Genomic DNA, 20,352 nt, shown 5'->3' with positions numbered 1-20,352 from the left:
TCAAACCCACAGTACCTGCATCTGCTGCATTGGCAGGCAGATTCGTTACCACTGCGCCACCTGGGAAGTCCATTGCTCTCACATTTCCCCCTAAATAGACAATTGTCTCAATGCCATTTACTAACTACTACAAAATGTATCTCCTGGTAAAAGTGCTCCCATAATAATCAACTGAACCCTCCATGTTATTTGGCCTGCATTTGAGTTTCTGTCCAATTCTATCAATCTGTTTATTCCACCAGTATCACACTATTTCAGAACCTTTCATATTTGGCAGAGGAAGAATCTCCTTATTATTCTCTTTTCCAGCATTTTCCTTATTCTCACACTTATTTTTAGATTAAAGTTAGATGAGAATTTTCTTTCTCAAAAAAACTTAGAATTTTGACTTCAAATGAGTTAAAATTTACATTAATTCAGTAGAATATGTATCTTGGGAATCTTAATATGCTTACCCATTTATTGATTTTTATCATATGCTTCTCTGGAGAATTTACAGAACTTGACTGATCCTTGTTAACATGTTGGGGGGTAGTGAAGGGTCCTCGTTCACAGGCTTTCCTCGAGTTGAGGTGAGTGGGGGCTCCTCTCTAGCTGCGGCGTACAGACTTCTCATTGCGGTGGCTTCTCTTGCTGTGGAGCACCGGCTCCAGGTGTGCGGGCTTCAGTACTTGCGGTTCTCAGACTCCAGAGTGTTGGCTCAACAGCTGTGGTGCACGGGCTGAGCTGCTCAGTGGCATGTGAGATCCTCCCAGATCAGAGATAAACCCGTGTCTCCTGCATTGGCAGGCGGATTCTTTACCACTGAGTCACTAAGGAAGCCCTGATTCTTGTTAACATTTTTACACGTGAGTTTTTTCAGTTGTTGATGTGGATGGGATTATTTCACATTATATTTTAATCTTATTATTCATGAGTATTGTTATTGTCGGAGAAGGCAATGGCAACCCACTCCAGTACTCTTGCCTGGAGAATCCCAGGGACGGGGGAGCCTGGTGGGCTGCCGTCTATGGGATCGCACAGAGTCGGACACGACTGAAGCGACTTAGCAGCAGCAGCAGCAGCATTGTTACTGTACAGCAATAATAAGGAATATTTCTTGAGCACTGACTGCAGGCCAGCTGTCTATGTTAAGCACTTTACTAATTTTATTCTCACCTCAACCCATTTTTCACATGAAGAAATGGGATCTTAAAGAGCAAGGTAACTTGCCTGACGTTTCAGAGTTAGAAAGGGTCAGAGCCCAGACTTAACTTCAAGTGTTTTGAAATCCCTTTTCATTTCTAGTAGCATTTCAGTTGATCGTTTTAGATTTCCTGAATATATCACTTATCAGCAAATAATGGTAATTTTTACATTTCTTTCTAATATTTTTACCTTTTTCCTCTTTGTCCAATTGTGTAACATCAGTTTTTTTTACTGAAGACACTTGTTTTAAATATCATTAAATCTACAGAATATCACAACATACTGATCTTTAAGCACATCAAGAGAGTTGTAACAAGATGTGGTTTAAAATAAGACATAGGCATTATTCCTATTATATTGAGTATGCCAGGCTAGAACTTGCCAGAATGACTAAATTGCATGAAGATTTTCCATGTCTTGTTTTTGTGTTTGTTACATTGTCTCTGATAGCCAAAAAAAACATATAAAATCTAGCTTAAGATACTGTTCATGTTAGGAAAACAGTTGATTTTGCTTATTTTAATGCTTTTATTCACTTGAGGGCATATAGTAAACATCTGTGTTGTGTTGCAGTAAGTTGGGGAAATGGATGGAAGCAACCATAGTAGAGTCTCTGAGTTCCTGCTCCTTGGGCTGTCGGAGAGTCCTGAGCATCAGCGGGTCCTGTTTTGGATGTTCCTGTTCATGTACCTGGCCACAGTGGTGGGAAATGTGCTCATCATTCTGGCCATTGGCTCTGACTCCCGCCTGCACACTCCCATGTACTTCTTCCTGGCCAACCTCTCCTTCACTGACCTCTTCTTCGTCACCAACACAATCCCTAAGATGCTGGTGAACCTTCAGTCCCAGAACAAAGCCATCTCATATGCAGGGTGTCTGACCCAGCTCTACTTCCTGGTCTCCTTGGTGGCTCTGGACAACCTCATCCTGGCCACGATGGCATATGACCGCTATGTGGCCATCTGCCGCCCGCTCCACTACACCATGGCCATGAGCCCTAGGCTCTGTATTTCACTCCTTACCCTGTGCTGGGCACTCTCTGTCCTCTACGGCCTCATTCACACCCTCCTCATGACCAGCGTGACCTTCTGTGGGTCCCGGAAGATTCACTATATCTTTTGTGAGATGTATGTCTTATTGAGACTCGCATGTTCCAACACCCAGATCAATCACACAGTGCTGATTGCCACAGGATCCTTTATCTTCCTCACCCCCTTGGGGTTCATGGTCATGTCCTATGTCTGGATTGTCAGAGCCATCTTCCAAATACCCTCAGCCTCTAGCAAGTACAAAGCCTTCTCCACCTGTGCCTCCCATTTGGCTGTGGTTTCCCTCTTCTATGGGACCCTTTGTATGGTATATCTGAAGCCTCTCGACACCTACTCCATGCAGGACTCAGTAGCCACAGTGATGTACGCTGTGGTGACCCCCATGATGAACCCTTTCATCTACAGCCTGAGGAACAAGGACATACACGGAGCTCTGGGAAGATTTTTCTTAGGAAAGTCTTTCAGAGGTTGACTTGAGGATAAATTTGGAAAGGGCATTACAGTGGAGATTAGGAATTTCCTTCACCATGTCCAAGGCATTATCCTATGTGAGATATAGGATAGATTTAGCTCAATATAATCTCATATGTCTATGATGAAAAAATAGAGAAAGTACAACCCAATGTCCACCAAACCTGACCAGCTTTGACAATAAATAAAGTACCACTAACGAAAAAATGCAGGTTTGATCCCTGGGAAGATTCCCCTGAAGTTGAAAATGGTAACCCACTCCAGTATTCTTGCCTGAAAACTTCCAGGGACAGAGGAGTCTGGTGGGCTCCAGGCCATGAGGTTGTGAAGAGTCGGACATAACTGAGGGACTAACATGCACACACAACACTAATAGTAGAAGTTTGCAGGATCAAATCCTTCAACTTGCGCTAACCTAGGATTACAGTCCCAGCCTTATCCAGATACGCCCAGTTATGGCTCAGTGGATCTCACGTGTTCACTAACATACATTCACTCATATTCTTCTGAACTCTGAACTTCTCTAAGGAGCCTGCTGCCTTCAAGCCATTTATAGAATATACCTGACAATACACGCACTGTAGGGCCCTGAGTGAGGCCGCCCCCTTCTTGATGCTCTCTCTGCCAGACACTGCTCCCACTGCTTCAGTTCTGACCCACAGTCCCTCTGGACACAGCCCCTGGTATTCAGGCAGGAATAGAAAGAGATTTCTCTGTTTTGCTCTGGGCTGATTTTTATCCCTTGGACTCCAAAGCCATACTACATCACTTGCCTTTTTCCTGCATTTTTTTTTTCCTCTGAGAGAAATGAGACTTTGTCCTCAGGAAGCCCATCCTGCCCCTTATTTCTGCAGCTCTTCACCTTCCATCTCTTCTTCATTACCTCAAAACAAAACTCTCAAACATTTCAACACATGCTCACAAACAGGAGTGGTAGTGGAGGGAGCAGAAGGGGAGGAGGGCATTTTGAGATCCAATCTCTGTTTAGGTTCTATGATTCGGATGCCAATTCTAATGTGCGTGTGTTCTGTCCATACCACTAAGCAATTCTCTGACACCAGACAGGGGTCCTACAGTTCCTCAATGAAAACAGTATGTACCCAGAGATGTCCTCAGAAGCCACAAGTTAAGGGCTCACCTCCCCATCCCCATCCCAGCACTTCAGACGACAATCTCAAGTCCATGTTGTCATCTGTGCTTCTGACTGACCAGCTATAGATAGGAGGTTCCTAAGACCCCTTATTTGGGCTCAATTAATTTGCTAGAGGTGCTTACAGAACTCAGATAAAACATTTCACTTACCAGACTACCAATTTATTATAAAAAGTCATAACTCAGAAACAGTCAGGTGGAAGAGACTCACAGGGCAGGGTATGTGGGAAGGGGCATGGAGTGTCTGTGCCATCCCTGGGTGCAGCACTCTACCTAAACCTCCAAGCATTACCAACCCAGAAGCTGGCTGAACCCTGTCCTTTGCAGTATTTATACAGACTTTATTACATAGGCTGCTGCTGCTGCTGCTAAGTCTCTTCAGTCGTGTCCGACTCTGTGTGACCCCATAGACAGCAGCCACCAGGCTCCCCCATACCTGGGATTCTCCAGGCAAGAACACTGGAGTGGGTTGCCATTTCCTTCTCTAATGCAGGAAAGTGAAAAGTGAAAGTGAAGTCGCTCAGTCGTGTCCGACTCTTTGCGACCCCATGGACTGCAACCTACCAGGCTCCTCCATCCATGGGATTTTCCAGGCAAGAGTACTGGAGTGGGGTGCCATTGCCTTCTCCTATTACATAGGCATGACTCATTAAATCACCAGCCAGTGGTTATTGATTCAACCTCCAGCCCCTCACCCTTTTCCAGAGACTGGGGTGAGGACAGTGAGACTGAAAGTTCCTAAAGGGGAACGAAATCCAAAAAAGAAGGACTATACATATACACTGGAGGAGGAAATGGCAACCCACTCCAGTATTCTTGCCTAGAGAATCCCATGGACAGGGAACCTGGCAGGCTATACAGTCCATGGGGTTACAAAGAGTCGGACACGACTTAGCAACTACACAGATATGCATACATATAGCTGAGTCACTCTGCTATCCAGCAGAAACTAACACAACATTGTAAAGCAACTGTATTCCAATAAAAAAACTAATTAATAAATAAAAATATTTTTTAATGTGGAACAGGAAGAATCCATTGCTATAGGAGGGTAATCATTACAAGTGTGATGGAAACCTCTTTAGCTCTATCTTCTAAACAAACACCTACAGTATCATCCACAAATCCCACTCCTCCATAGGGATGCCCAAGAGGAATATGCAGCTTCACTATTCACAACAGCCAAAACCGGAAACCACAAATCCCCATCAATGGTAGAATGGATTTTTTAATGGCTTATTCACACAATAGAACTCTATACAGCCATGAAAATGAAAAGTCTACAACCACATACCGCAAAGTGGACGAACCTCACATACATAATGTTGAGTGAAAGAGGTAGACAAGAAAGTGAAAAAGGTGCACCCATTTAAATAGGTGCAAAAATGGGTAAAACTAACTCATCCTTTTAGGATCAAGGAAGTGACTGCCCCTGTAGGAACGGCGACCAGCAGAGGACATGACAGGATTCCTGCAGAGCTAGTAATGTGTGTGTGATCTGACTGCTGGTTATTCATGTTGGTTCAGTCTGTAAAAAGTCCTGCCTAATCTTCCATTCTTGGTTCTGTATGCTTAAACATCATAAACATCATTGCTTCTCATGCTGTGTCTGACTACTATATTATCTAGAGTCTCTGTGGGCTTCCCTGGTGACTCAGACAGTAAAGAATCCACCTGCAATGCAGCAGACCCAGATTCAGTCCTTGAGTCAGGAAGATTCCCTGGAAAAGGGAATGGCTACCCACTCCAGTATTCTTGTCTGGAGAATTCCATGGACATACAGAGGAGCCTCTGTATGCCTTTCAGCTGTTAGTTCTTGCTTTAGGAATCTTATTTCTTTGTGTGTCTGCTTATCTTTGGTTTTGTGCCTGATGTTATGATTGAAAGTGTGATGAAGAGAAATATTTGAGGTCTAAGGTGATGTTATTTTCCTCCAAATACAACTTTTAAAAATTTCTCTGATGCAGTACTTGGAGTCACTAGCAATCTAGGATCATCTTAATCCAAATATAGTCCTTGAGACTTTCTGAACCTCTGATGAGTCAAAGCCAGGCTGCACTCTATGTGAAGTCTTCTTTATTTCTGGCTTAATCCAATCCTAGAAAACTTTTTTTTTTTTTAAGTTTTATTAAAGTATAAAGGAGATAGAGAAAGCTTCTGACATAGGCATCAGAAGGGGGTAGAAAGAGTACCCTCCTAGAAAACTTTTAAGATTTCTGCCCAAGGTGGAATTGGTTTACTCTTTGTAAATAAGATTCATTTCCCAAGATCTCTGCTTATAGATATTAACATTGAAGCAATTATCCAGGTTCATCTCAACAAGCTGTCTTGGGACTACCTCCCCAAGGCCTCACCAAAGCTGATAAATAAGTCTGATGTGGTCTCAGTTCAGCCCCTTCACTTATAAACTCAGGATCCAACCATCAGTTCTTGGGTTCCCCATCCTCATCAAGGCATGAACTGCTTACCTGTTTTCTCCTTGTTTGCATGGGCTGATTATTCAGACATCAACTGCCCTGCTTCCCATCTTTAGCCAAAAGGAAGAGTCATCAAGTCCTATTCAGAAAGCAATGTCTTAGGTCCTTATATATCCATCCTGACTGAAATTGCATCCTACATAGGATGAAAATGTAGGTGACAGCACCAGGGAACTCTGAGACGAGCAGAGAGCCGTGGGTAAGACCTGGTCATTTCTGGTGTACACTCTCTCTTTTCTCCCTTTCTTATTGTATCTCTCTTCTCCATGTTCTCTCTCACACAACATACTCACATACTTGAAAGTGTTCATATAATCTAACCACTTCATACTTAAAGGTGATGTAATCATCCCTCCGGGACTTCCCTGGTGGTCCAGTGGTTAAGGATCTGCCTGCCAATGCAGGGGACATGGGTTCGATCCCTGGTCCGGGAAGATTCTACATGCCAAGAGGCAGCTAGGCCAGTGCACTGCAACTACCGAGCCTGTGCTCTAGAATCCTCAAGCTGCAACTCCCAAGGCTGTGCGCCACAACTACTGAAGCCCAGCACCCTAGAGCCCACACACAGCAACTAGCGAGTAGCCCAACTAGAGAAAGTCCACATACAGCAATGAAGACTCATAAATTAAAAAATAAAGTGGTGTGTACATGTCAAAGAAAAATGATCATCCCTCCAATTTGTAACTTAATGCAGGAGATGTAAGAGACGGGGGTTCCATCCCTGGGTTGGGAAGATCCCCTGGAGGAGGGCATGGCAACCCAATCCAGTATTCTTGCCTGGAGAATCCCACTAACAGAAGGCCCTGGCAGACTACAGTCCACAGGGTCACAAAGAGTCGGACACAACTGAAGTGACTCAGCATGCATGCACAGGTTGCAAGGGTTTTCCTGGTGGCTCAGGCGGTAAAGAATCTGCCTATAATGCAGAAAACCCAGATTCAATCCCTGGGTCTGAACAATTGGGACGATCCCTTGGAGAAGGGAATGGCTACAGTTCATGGGATAGCAAAGAGTTGGACATGACTGAGTGACTAACACACACACACACATATAGAGGTTTCAAAGTGTCATCACATGCTCTGTTGAATATAGTTCTCAAAACAGCAAAGAAGTCTTCACTGGCGCAATGAGAAGGCTCAGAGAGGTTGCATGTCCACTTCAAGATCATACAGTTGGGGAGCAAGAGAGAACAGGAGGCCAGCTTTCCAGCGTCATGTGTAGAGCCCTTTTCCACACTCTCCCCATATTCTCCATTCTCCATCCAGCCACACTGCACTGAAGTTTGTGTCTGTATGACCACTTGACCACACAAGTGTTTAGAATCTGCTGACTCTTAAACAGACTCAGGTCAATGTTTCCCAAAGTGCACAATCAGAATCATTGAAGGCTTGCTGAAAATGATTTCATTCTCAGAGCAAAGTCCTAATAAACACCTTACACATACATATCCATGTTTCCATCTGATTATATTTCAAGATAAATCCATAAAACTGGGTGTCAGTGCATGCATAGTCGTGACCGACTCTTTGCACTTCCATGGATTGCAGCCCGCCAGTCTCCTCTATCCACAGAATTTTCCAGGCAAGAATATTGGAGCGGGTTGTCATTTCCTACTCCAAGGGCTCTTCCCAACCCAGGGATCGAACCCACATCTCTGGTATCTCCTGCATTGGCAAGCGGGTTCTTTACCACTACTAGGACTGCTCAAAGGGATACCCTATTTAAGAGCCTATGACATGGAATGTCAAGTTTCCTTCTAGAACATTGTTCTTAATTATGTCTTTTCATCAGATATAAAACTGCCTATTCATCCCATCTTTTGATAAGTAATGTTTGTTCATGTGTTTAATGACTTGGAATTTCTTCTTTTATGAATTGCATGTTCCAGTGGGGAGGGGGTGTGGTAATTTTATTACTGACTTAACTAGATCTTTCTCTTTTTAGCATTTAAAGCCTCTGCATATCGCATTCATGGCAAGAATTTTTCCTTTCTGGCATTCTTGTTTGTTTGCATTTTGTTGTTATATTATGGTGTTTTGGTGAAGGAGGTCTTTTACTTTTATGAAATAAAATATGACATAATTTTTCATTGTATTTTTCTCCTTCGATGCCATCCTTTGAAGACAGTTCCCATATCAAAGCTTTTTTTTTTCTAACAAAACAACGTAATAGAGAAAAATAGAAACGATATTCACTTCCCTCCTTTGCAAATATCCCACTTCAAAATAATCAAACAAATTTAAAAAGTAATTTAAAAATTGAAAACCACTCTGGCGAACAGGTGACATCATAAATCAAGAACTTAAGAGGAATCATTGCATGAGGTGGAGCAATGGGCTTGGATTGAGGGACAAGCTGTAAGGTGTAAAAAGACCCAGCAGATTTAGTACAAAGTTTTTGCCGGGAAGAAAATGGGTGGTGATTCTCATCAATGCAGTCCTAAAAAATCAATAAGTAAGGAACAGCAAGGACTGGGGATGAAGCAGTCAGTGGGACAGGAAGAAAGACACCCTAAAATATGTCAGGAACTGCCCCAGGCTCAGAGCTAAAAGGCACTGACTACAACTTCAATCTCATGGCTCCCTTTTATGAAGACAATAGGAGGCTGAGGAAAAAGATGAAAAAAGAATCTAAAAGAGAGTGGATATATGTATATGTATAACTGATTCACTTTGCTGTGCACTTGAAATTAACACTGTAAATCATATAATTACTCTAATAAAAAATTTAATAAAATAATTAAGAAGAAAAAAGTTTAGAATGTTTCCATCACGTCCAAAAGAAACCCTGTATTCTTCAGCTGTCTGCTTCTTACCCATCACCCTTCTCTCGTGTGTAAGCAATCACTAACTTACTTCCTGTCTCTATAGATTTCCCTATTCTGGCCTTCCATATGAATGGAATATCATCATACGTGGTCTTTGGTGACTGGCTTCTTTCATGCTTTCAGGGTTCATCCATGCTGCAGCATGTACTAGTACTTCATTCCTTTTTAGGGCTGAATAATGTTCTATTGTATAGATGTGCCACATTTTGTTTATCCATGCCCAAGAAACAGACACATAGATTATTTCTATCTTTGGAGCATTATGTGTGTATTAGTTGCTCAGTCATGTCTGACTCTCTGCGACCCCATGGACTGAACCCCACCAGGCTCCTCTGTCTGTGGGATTCTCCAGGCAAGAATACTGGAGTGGGTTGCCATGACCTCCAGGGATCTTCCTGACTCAGGGATGGAACCATGGTCTCCCGCATTGCAGGCAGATTCCTTATCGTTTGAACTTATAATGCTACGATAAACATTCATGTACAAGTTTGTATGTGGACCTATGTTTTCATTTCTCTTGGGAGATACCTAGAGTGGAACTGCTGAGTCATTTGGTAACTCTGTGATTAGCCTTTTGAGGAATTGCTAGACTGTTTCCAAAACGGCTGCACCATTTTTCATTCCCATTGGCAGTATAGAAGTGTTCTGATTTCTTTACCTCCTTGCAAAGGCTTGTTATTTTCTGAACTGTTTATTATCTGAATTATTCCTAGAGGGTGTGAAGTGGTGGCCTTCATTTGCATTTCCCTGATGACTAATGATGTTCAGCATCTTGCTGTGTGCCTATTGGCCATTTGTATATCTTCCTTGGAGAAATGCCTTCAGAATCTTTGCCTGCTTTTAATTGGGTCATTTTTCTTTTCATTATTCAGTTATTAGAGTTCTTTATATATTCTACATGTAAATATCTTATCAGATATATAATTTACAAATATTGTCTACCACTGTGGAATTATTTGTACTTTCTTGATACTGTCATTGGGAGAACAAACATTTTTAATTTTGGTTAAATTGAATTTATTTTTTCTTCTGTTGCTTTTGGTGTCATATATAAGAACTCTTTGCCAAATCTAAGGTTTGAAGATTTGCCTATGTTTTTTTCTGAGCCTTTCAGAGGAGGCTGGTGGGGTACAGCCCATGGGGTCGCAAAGAGTTGGACATGACTGAGCAACTAATACACAGATATAATGTTAGCTCTTATATCTTTGTCATTCATCAATTTTGAGTTAAATTTTGCATAGAGTGCAAGGTAAAAGTTCACCTCTTTGGCACATGGCTATCCTGGTGGCCCAGAATGGCCCAGAACTATTTGTTGAAAACATCTTTTCCCCGCTGATCTTGACATCGTTGTTGAAAATCAGTTGACAACAGACACATGAGTTTATTTCTGGAATCTCAATTCTATCCTATTGATCTATAGGTCTACCTTTATTGCTTTGTAGTAAGATTTGAAATTGGGAAGTGGAATCCTCCAAATCTGTTTTTGTTTTTCAAAATGGTTTTGGCTATTCTGGGTCACATGCAATTTCACATGGATTTTTGAACTAATTTACATGAAGTTCTACAAAGAAGTCAATTGGGATTCTGATAGAGGCTGTATTTAGTCTATAGATCTAATTGGGGACTATGCCATCTTAACAATATTAAGTCTTCCAATCCATGAGCATGGGTTTTTTTTCTGATTATCTAGATCTTTAATTCTTTCAACAATATTTGTAGTTTTCAGAGTATAAATTTTGAATTTTTGTTAAATTTATTCCTAAAGATCATTTTCTGTTTGGTGCAATTATGAGTAAAATTATTTTCTTAATTTCATTTTCTGATTATTTATTACAAGTATAAAAATGCAATTTTTCTATATTCATCTTGCTCCTGCAACCTTTTCTGACTTCATTTATTATTGTAGTTTTTTAGTAGGAATATTTAGTAAGATTTACTATATGCAAGATCATGTCATCTTTGAAGAGAGATACTGTAATTCCTCATTTCCAATCTAGATGTCTTTTAATCATTTTTCTTGACTAATCATCTTGGCTAAATTAAGTTTTCATTTTAGTTTTAATTTTTCGGTATTGCTTGAATGATTCACACTGGAATTTTTTTGGCTTTTAATCAATAAATTCCAACAGAGTATAGAAGCTATTTTTATTTGGAAAAATAATTCCATGTAATATATTTTTAAATTCATATCTTAAGCTGTTGAAGAAATTCCAACAAATTCTAAACACTAGAAATGGACAATAAATGAAATCAAGTTTAATTTGAAATCTAATGCACACCAAATCATACCTAAAAGATGATAAAGATGACATGTACAAAAAGAAACTATAGGTAAACCTCATTTATATTAGTAAATACAACTAAAGCCTAAATAAAACATGATAAGTAATTTAAACCAGGAGTGTTAACATATTTTTCTGTTTCTGCTTTTTGACTGTTCTAGGTCTTCACTGCAGTACATGTGCTGTTTGTGGTGTGTGGGCTTAGTTGCCCCTTGGCGGTATTTTTAAATATTAGAAAAACTATTAACATAGTGTCTCATGATAGGCACTGAAAAGTATCTGGTTAAAAATGCAACAGCTACACCTGATTTTTGAAACACTATTGGTAAAATACAAAGAAAGATGGTTGTTAATATATACATACATCGCTGCTTAAATCTGTTTATATTGGTCATTCTGCTTAAAACTCTTTACACAGTATAAAATTTTTAAAATCTTAACAAGGCTAGCATGATCTGGGTACTTCTTACTGCACAACCTCATAACCCTTTGTTTATTTTCAATGGCATTTTGGTTGACTGTCTTAGGCTTCCCAGATCATTTTATCAGTAAACAGTGATACATTCTTCTTTTCCCTTCCATCAGCTTTACTTTTACCCTCTTTGTCCAATTGTACAGTATCCATTTGCTATAATGCATATACCTGGTTCAAATATTATTTTCAAATTTATGCAATATCAAAATACAGCATACGAAATCTTTAGGCACTTCAAGGATATTGTAAGATGACAGGACTTAAAATAAGACATAGACATTATTTCCATAATATTGAATATGCCAGATCAGAAGTTGCTGGAATGATTAGGCTGCATAAAGATTTTCTACATTATGGTTTTTTTCTCTGGTATTACTTTGCTGCTTATGGGAAAAAAATTCTGAAATCCAGCCTGAAATATTTTTATTGTTAAGAAAATAGTTGATTTTGCCTATCTGAATGTCCTTACTCAATCAAAGGCAATTAGTAAATATATGTTGGTACTGATGTTGCAGACAGCTGGGAAAATGCATGGCAGCAACCAAAGTGGGGTCTCTGACTTCCTACTCCTGGGGATCTCGGAGAGTCCTGAAGAGCAGCAGATCATGTTTTGGATGTTCCTGTCCATGTATCTGGTCACAGTAATGGGAAACTTGCTCATCATCTTGGCCATCAGCTTTGATTCCCACCTACACACTCCCATGTACTTATTCTTGGCCAACCTCTCCTTCACCGACCTCTTCTTTGTCACCAATACGATCCCCAAGACATTGGTGAACCTTCAGTCCCAGGACAAAGCCATCTCATACACAGGGTGTCTGACCCAGCTCTACTTCCTGGTCTGCTTGGTGACCCTGGACAACCTCATCCTGGCCACGATGGCATATGACCGCTATGTGGCCATCTGCCGCCCTCTCCGCTACATCACAGCCATGAGCCCTGGGCTCTGCATTTTGCTCCTCACCTTGTGTTGGGCCCTCTCTGTCCTGTACGGTCTCTTTCTCACCCTCCTCATGACCAAGGTGACCTTCTGTGGGCCCCAGAGAATCCACTACATCTTCTGTGAGATGTACGTCCTGCTGAGGCTCGCCTGTTCCAATACCCAGATGATTCATACAGTGCAGATTACCACAGGTTGCTTCATCTTCTTCACCCCGTTAGGGGTCATGGTCATGTCCTATGTCTGGATTGTCCGAGCCATCCTCCGAATACCATCAGCCTCCAGCAAATACAAAGCTTTCTCCACCTGTGGCTCCCACTTGGCTGTGGTCTCCCTCTTCTATGGGACACTTAGTATGGTATATCTGCAGCCCCTTAAAACCCACTCCATGAAGGACTCAGTAGCCACAGTGATGTATGCTGTGGTGACCCCCATGATGAACCCTTTCATCTACAGCCTGAGGAACAAGGACATGCATGGGGCACTGGGAAGACTCCTCTTAGGAAAAGCCTTCCAGAGGTTGATAGGAAGGAAACTGAGGCACTGAAGTGGAGTCTGGGGATTTCCTCCATCATGTGCAAGGCATTATCCTGTATGAGATACAGGAGTTAATTAAGACACAGATCCAGCCCAGAATGAATTTGTTGCTTTATAGTAAAGAAAAGACATGTATGTGTAACCCAATGACCCCTAGACTTCACCAGCCTTGGCAATAAATAAGGGCACGCTAAGACTAACAGAAGGAGTCTGCTTTTAATCAACAGCAGAAGAAATTCAAAGAAATCGTCAAAGAAACCTTTCAACTTGTCAGACAAGACCACAGTCCAAGCCTCATCCAGATATATTCAATTATAGCCTAAGGAGGTCACTCATGCTAATATACATCCACTGAAATTTCTGAGCTCTGACCTTCTCTTAGGAGAATGGCTTGCAAGCCATTTATAGATGATGATTTGTGTTACCCCCACTGCAGGTGTCATAGGCAAAACTGCCCCTTACCAGATACACTGCCAGGGAGGGTATATGCCAAGAATTTTTTTTTCATCATTTATCTTTATTTATTTATTTTTTGTTTTTGTTTTTGTTTTTTTTAATTTTATTTTATTTTTAAACTTTACAATATTGTATTAGTTTTGCCAAATATCGAAATGAATCCGCCACAGGTATATCTGCGTTCCCCATCCTGAACCCTCCACCCTCCTCCCTCCGCTCCCCTCCCCTCCCTCTGGGCCGTCCCAGTGCACCAGCCCCAAGCATCCAGTACCGTGCATTGAACCTGGACTGGTGACTCGTTTCATACATGATATTATACATGATTCAATGCTATTTTCCCAAATCTCCCCACCCTCTCCCTCTCCCACAGAGTCCATAAGACTGATCTATACATCGGTGTCTCTTTTGCTGTCTCGTACACAGGGTTATTGTTTCCATCTTTATAAATTCCATATATATGCATTAGTATACTGTATTGGTGTTTTTCTTTCTGGCTTACTTCACTCTGTATAATAGGTTCCAGTTTCATCCATCTCATTAGAACTGATATCAATCTGAAATAATGAGAGTGGTGAACGACAATGCCATCAAGACAGTACCACAGCCTGGGTTCTCCAGAAGTAGGCGCTGAGATGGAGTTTGGAGTACAAGGTGTTTGTTAGGAATAGACATATGTGAAAGAACAAGTGAAGAAGCTCCATCAGGCAGAGGACGAAGTCAAATTACAGGCAAGCCACAAAGTGCTGACCAACCCAGCACGGAGATCTCGAGTGAACACTGACCATCAGAGTTGTCTCACAGCAAGCCAAAACGGACAGGCTTTATAACCCCCAGCTGTGGACTACCCTGGGGAAGAAGCAGCTGCAAACAAGGAGGGTATGTGCAGCTGAAGAAAACCCTTGAGGAGCTGACAGCTAGGCTCTCTGCTGACTGCTGCATTCTCCACAGCTAGAAAGCAAGCCTGTCACTGAAGAGGGATCTGGGAAGCACAGCTCCATTTTTTCAATGCAGAGGCATTGTCTTCGAGGGCCACCTATAGCTAGTTAGAAAGTTCAGGTTTTATTCTGTATACATAAATGCCTCTTTGCATAAACTGTTGTGAAGGACATTCAGGTAACTTAGAAGTTCCCTCTGGATAGGGAAATAGGGACATCAAAGTAAGAAAGAAACTTTTCACTAATTATTCATTTCTGCAGCTTTATTTTTTATCATGTTTATGTTACTAAAAAAAAAAAAAAAAAAAAAAACCACTGTCAAGAGTAAAATGAAAAATAAGTCTGCAACCTTCCTTCCACACCCCCATATCTGCTTTGATATCCAAAGAGTAACCCACAGTTAATCCTTTCCTCCATAGATTTTTCTGGCCCCAAAATTTGTCTATGTCTACATAGGAACAAACTACTTAAAATTACCTAGACACAGCAATAAGACTCTGTGTTATCTTCATAGTTCAAAGTTCAGAGCAATAGAAGAGAGACCTAGACGGGTAGTGACCAACGCTGCTGGAGTGGTTTTTGCCAGGTTGCCAGTGTGGCAGTGCCCACTACAATAAGCATCTTACCTCCTGACCCAAGCCCACATGATTAGACCACTAACTCTGTGAAAGTGAAAGTCCTTCAGGGTCTGACTCTGCGACCCCATGGACTATACAGTCCATGGAATTCTCCAAGCCAGAATACTGGAGTGGGTGGCCTTTCCATTCTCCAGGGGATCTTCCCAACACAGGGATCAAACCCAGGTCTCCCGCATAGCAGGCGGATTCTTTACCAGCTGAGCCACAAGGGAAGCCCAAGAATACTGGAGTGGGTAGCCCATCCTTTATCCAGTGGATCTTCCCAACCCAGGAATCAAACCAGGGTCTCCTGCATTGCAGGCGAATTCTTTACCAACTGAGCTATCAGGGAAGCCAGAGTAACAGTGCCACACTGGCTTGTAGAGCATTTTCCATATTCAATTTTATTGTTTAGCAAGGATCCTCCCAGTTCCCATTCTAGTGTGCTCCTTCAGCCTTTTATCTACAAACGTCTATTCAGCAGCACCAAGCCCTGGGCTGCAGACAGCTGGGGAGCCAGTTTTTCTCTGAAAACCATGTGTGTGTTTGTGTGTGTGTTGGAGGAGGGTGGAACAGCACCATAATTTTTCCACTACCCACAATAGGCATCCCGCCTTGGGCCTACAAGTTTTCCAAGGACTAATAATTTATGACTGAATCCTATATATATATATATATATAATGTATTATTGACGCCAAAATACTAAAACTTCAAAGTTAAAATTACTAATTTTTTTTTTCAATGTCTACAAATACAAATGTCTAAGGGGCCTTCAAAAGTATGATGCTCCCATTGGGAGATCCCAGCTGAAGGGAATACCTCCTGCCCAGCTCTGGTAGGAAAGGGTAAGGGCTATCTACAGTGATCTCCTTCCCCATTCAGGACTCTACCCCAGACTCCAGATCTCTAGCTCAAGACAAGACATCCCTTCCCCCGCTCCAGCCATTTTCTACAGGGTTGGCACTGCTGAGCCCCCCAAATCCACAGCGGTTACAGCTGTCTCTCGAAGAGAGCAATAGAAGAGAGACCTGTGTGCCGTGGGTCTGAGGCAAACAACGCTAAAGAGAAATGACAGCCACTCGGAGTGCATCGGCTCCGCCACGGAAGCCGGCTAAAGCGCCAAGGAGAACCTCGGCCACCCCAAAGCGAGAGCCGCCAGAGTAAGGAGGCAGCATCCACTGGAAAGTCTTCAGACGAGGGGTTGAGCCTCCTGTGTGATAGACCAATGGGAGGCCCTGATTGATTGGTCCTTGTAAACCCGGACTTCTGGGTCTCTCCTACACCCCTTTCAAACCCCCAGGAGGGGCTGACCAAAGACACCGGGCCAACAGCCAATGAGGAGATCAGAAAAGCGGGACTCCCGCAGAACCAGCTAATGAAAAGCTGGGAAAAGTCGGCGCTCTATTCATTCCCAACCGCCGCAAAGCGACGCCTTGTGCTTCCGCTGGTTGCGCGCGCCCTCCAGTGGCGGCTGGGCAGAGATCTTCAGCTTCATTACTGTTGTTCAGTCACGCAGTCGTGTCCGACTCTTTGCGACCCCATGGACTGCAGCACTCCCGGCTTCCCCGTCCTTCACCATCTCCCGGAGCTTGCTCAAACTCATGTTCATTGAGTCGGTGATGCCATCCAACCATCTTATCCTCTGTCGTCCCCTTCTCCTGCCTTCAATCTTTCCCAACATCAGAGACTTTTCTAGTGAGCCGTCTCTTCGCCATCAGGTGGCCAAAGTATTGGGGCTTCAGCATCAGTCCTTCCAATGAATATTCAGGGATGATTTCCTTTAGGATTGACTGGTTTGATCTCCTGGCAGTCCAAGGGACTCTCAAGTCTTCTCCAACACCACAGTTCAAAATCATCAATTCTTCAGCACTCAGCCTTATATACGGTCCAACTTTCACATTCATATATGACTAAGGGAAATACCATAGCTTTGACTATACGGACCTTTGTTAGCAAAGTAATGTCTCTATATAAGTGTAATTATAGAAACTTAAATCTAGTTTCCCATCTTTGCGGTAGTGGTGGTGGTCGTGGTCATGGTGGTGTAGTCACTAAACCACGTCCGACTCTTGCATAGTGTTCAGTCAAGTCAGAGGAAAGGATGTCCCTGCCAGCCCTCCAGGTCCACTGGGGAGCAAAACAGTCCTGGATCCTTTTACCTTTCCTTAAACTAAGTAATGGGCTTCCCAAGTGGCGCTAGTGGTAAACAACCTGCCCGCCCATGCAGGAGATGGAGGAGACCCAGGTTTGCTCCTGGGTCAGGAAGATCCCCTGGAGGAGGGCATGCAACCCGTTCCAGTATTCTTGCCTGGAGAATTCTACAGACAGAGGAGCCTGGCAGGCCACAGTTCACAGGGTTGCAAACAGTCTGACACAAGTAAGACACGAACTTAGCACACATGCAAACTAATAATTCTTTCCTACCAGCACCAAGCACCTACTCCCACTGCCCTGGCTCTGTCTTTTGTCGAGGAATTTGATGCAAAGTTTCTAAATGAAATATGAGCAGACTAAGTCTAAGATTACATTTTTTAAACAACGTGTAATGACAACAATCAGATAGTTAAACAAGCAAAGGCATTTGATAAAATTTAACATCGATCACTGAGTTTAAAAACAAAATATTCTCAGCAAATTCGGAATTCAAAGAAACCTTAATTAATTATTAAAGACTTAGAAGACCACAGTGAATTACAAACTGTATGATACTCCAGAAGCATTCCAGCTAAAGTCTAAATGGATATTAATAGCCCTACTGTCATCAATTTCGTTTAACGTTTTAGAAGAGCCTGACCAAGCTATAAGACTTTAGACAGGGCAGGGCAGTCAAGTGGAAAGAAAAAAGATACTATGATTAATTAGGTCAGGTAAAATGATTTATACTTGAAAAACCAGAAAAATCCACTAAAGAATTCAGTAAGGTAACTGGAAGAAAGGCATATTTGTGTATAGAATGTGTTGTGTTTGAGTATACAAGGAAAAAAGAAGGAAAGAAGTAAAAGTAAAGATTTGACCTGTTATGGCATCTGGTCCTATCACTTCATGGCAAATAGATGGGGAAATAGAGGAAACAGTGTCAGACTTTATTTTGGGGGGCTCCAAAATCACTGCAGATGGTGACTGCAGCCATGAAATTAAAAGACGCTTACTCCTTGGAAGGAAAGTTATGACCAACCTAGATAGCATATTCAAAAGCAGAGACATTATTTTGCCCACAAAGGTCCGTCTAGTCAAGGCTATGGTTTTTCCAGTGGTCATGTATGAATGTGAGAGTTGGACTGTGAAGAAAGTTGAGCACCGAAGAATTGATGCTTTTGAACTGTGGTGTTGGAAAAGACTCTTGAGAGTCCCTTGGACTGCAAGGAGATCCAACCAGTCCATCCTAAAGGAGATCAGTCCTGGGTGTTCATTGGAAGGACTGATGCTGAGGCTGAAACTCCAATACTTTGGCCACCTCATGCAAAGAGTTGACTCATTGGAAAGGACCCTGAATGCTGGGAGGGGTTGGGGGCAGGAGGAGAAGGGGACGACAGAGGATGAGATGGCTGGATGGCATCACTGACTCGATGGACATGAGTTTGGGTGGACTCCGGGAGTTGATGATGGACAGGGAGGACGGGCGTGCTGCGATTCATGGGGACACAACTGAGCAACTGAACTGAACTGACCTCTGTATACCCTTTTAAGCTTCCCTGATGGTTCAGAGGTAAAGAATATGCCAGCCAAGGCAGGAGACACAGGTTCGAATTCCTGGGTTGGGAAGATCCCCTGCAGAAGGAAATGGCTACCCACTGCCGTATTCTTGCCTGGGAAACTCCAGAGACAGAGGAGCCTGGCAGGCTACCGTCCATGGGGTCACAAAAGAGTCCAGCACAACTTAGCGACTAAAAAACAACAGAACAATACACTTTTAAGGTTCCAGCAGGTGGGTGCAGAGATCTACTTCTCTAGCAGTCACTCAAGATAACTGTCGTAAGTTTCCTTGCGTATTAAACCTGCACTTACCAGTCTGAAGCGGTCTGACTCTTCCATCTCTCCCCGTGCTCCATGTAGACAGTACCAGTTTCACACTTCACGGGAAACTCCTGAGGTGACGAAGCAGCAGGTGTAGGAAAGGGGTGCTTCTGGGAGAAGCCAATGGGTGCTCCTGGCCGTGGCACATCGCGGGCCCAGGCACTAGAGAAACTGCGGGAAAGGCCTGGATCGGCTGCCGAGACAGCAGTCGACACTCGGGCAGCCAAACCTGGAGTCGACGCATGCGCAGCAAGTGTTTGCCCAGTGAGGGTTGAGAGCTTGTCGAGCACACGTAGGAGAACGGGAAAGGGCCAGGCTTTGGCTTCAGAAATACACAGCATACTGAGAGGAGAAATTCAGGATGGCCGCCTCACTCTTTAAAACAGAGGGACCGAGCTCTGTGATGAAACTGGCCCAATGGCCAATTCCCCACCTCACAAAGAGAGACCGCACTCAAAAGAAACACCAGATTGCCAACACTACCTCAGAAAGGGCAAAGGCTTTTCTGAGGAGAAATCTGGAATAGCTGGCCTTCTCTTTTGTTGTTGTCGTCAATTCTTTTATTTTTCTCCTGTAGTTTTTTAATAGGAGAAAGGGGAGAAAACAGCTTCTAGGAAAAAGGAGTGCTGCATAGTGACATAATCTGTACCATATTTATTCAAATAGCTGGCCTTCTAATTCGAAAAGGATAAAGAGATCTGTGATGGAAAGAAAGATGTGCAGCTCTCTGATTCAGCCAGGGAGACTGCTCTCTCTGAGGTGAAATCCTGAGGCTCAGCCCTACCTCTTGAATAGACAGACATCCCATCAGAGGAGATATGCTAGTTGGTCAGTATTGTTAAACAGAGAGACAGTCCTTCAGGAAGAAAAAAGTCCCATGGTCAACCTTCCAGCTGACACAGAAACACAGCTCTCTGAGGAGAAAGGCAGG

The 20,352-nt window shown here is 42.8% G+C and overlaps 2 protein-coding genes across 2 annotated transcripts; both read left to right on the top strand.

Annotated features, from left to right (window-relative positions):
- Positions 1-1,730: 1,730 nt before the first annotated feature.
- Positions 1,731-2,709, top strand: LOC109573535 (olfactory receptor 1D2). Its single transcript, XM_019980782.2, has one exon. It carries the CDS (start codon positions 1,774-1,776, stop codon positions 2,707-2,709), a length of 936 nt encoding a protein of 311 aa, XP_019836341.2. The 5' UTR covers positions 1,731-1,773.
- A 9,739-nt stretch (positions 2,710-12,448) lies between these two features.
- Positions 12,449-13,408, top strand: OR1D5 (olfactory receptor family 1 subfamily D member 5). The gene has a single exon (XM_019980387.2). The coding sequence runs from the start codon at positions 12,449-12,451 to the stop codon at positions 13,406-13,408; it is 960 nt and encodes a 319-aa protein (XP_019835946.2).
- The last annotated feature ends 6,944 nt before the right edge of the window (positions 13,409-20,352 follow it).

Source organism: Bos indicus, chromosome 19 (assembly GCF_029378745.1).
Source record: "Bos indicus isolate NIAB-ARS_2022 breed Sahiwal x Tharparkar chromosome 19, NIAB-ARS_B.indTharparkar_mat_pri_1.0, whole genome shotgun sequence".
In the NCBI taxonomy this organism is placed as follows: Eukaryota; Metazoa; Chordata; class Mammalia; order Artiodactyla; family Bovidae; genus Bos; species Bos indicus.
The sequence above is the reverse complement of the archived record's forward strand: the minus strand, read 5'-3'. Positions and strand labels throughout refer to the sequence as shown.

Coding starts and splice junctions, on each gene's coding strand:
- OR1D5 (XM_019980387.2), top strand. CDS start 12,449: ATGCATGGCAGCAACCAAAGTGGGGTCTCTGACTTCCTACTCCTGGGG.
- LOC109573535 (XM_019980782.2), top strand. CDS start 1,774: ATGGATGGAAGCAACCATAGTAGAGTCTCTGAGTTCCTGCTCCTTGGG.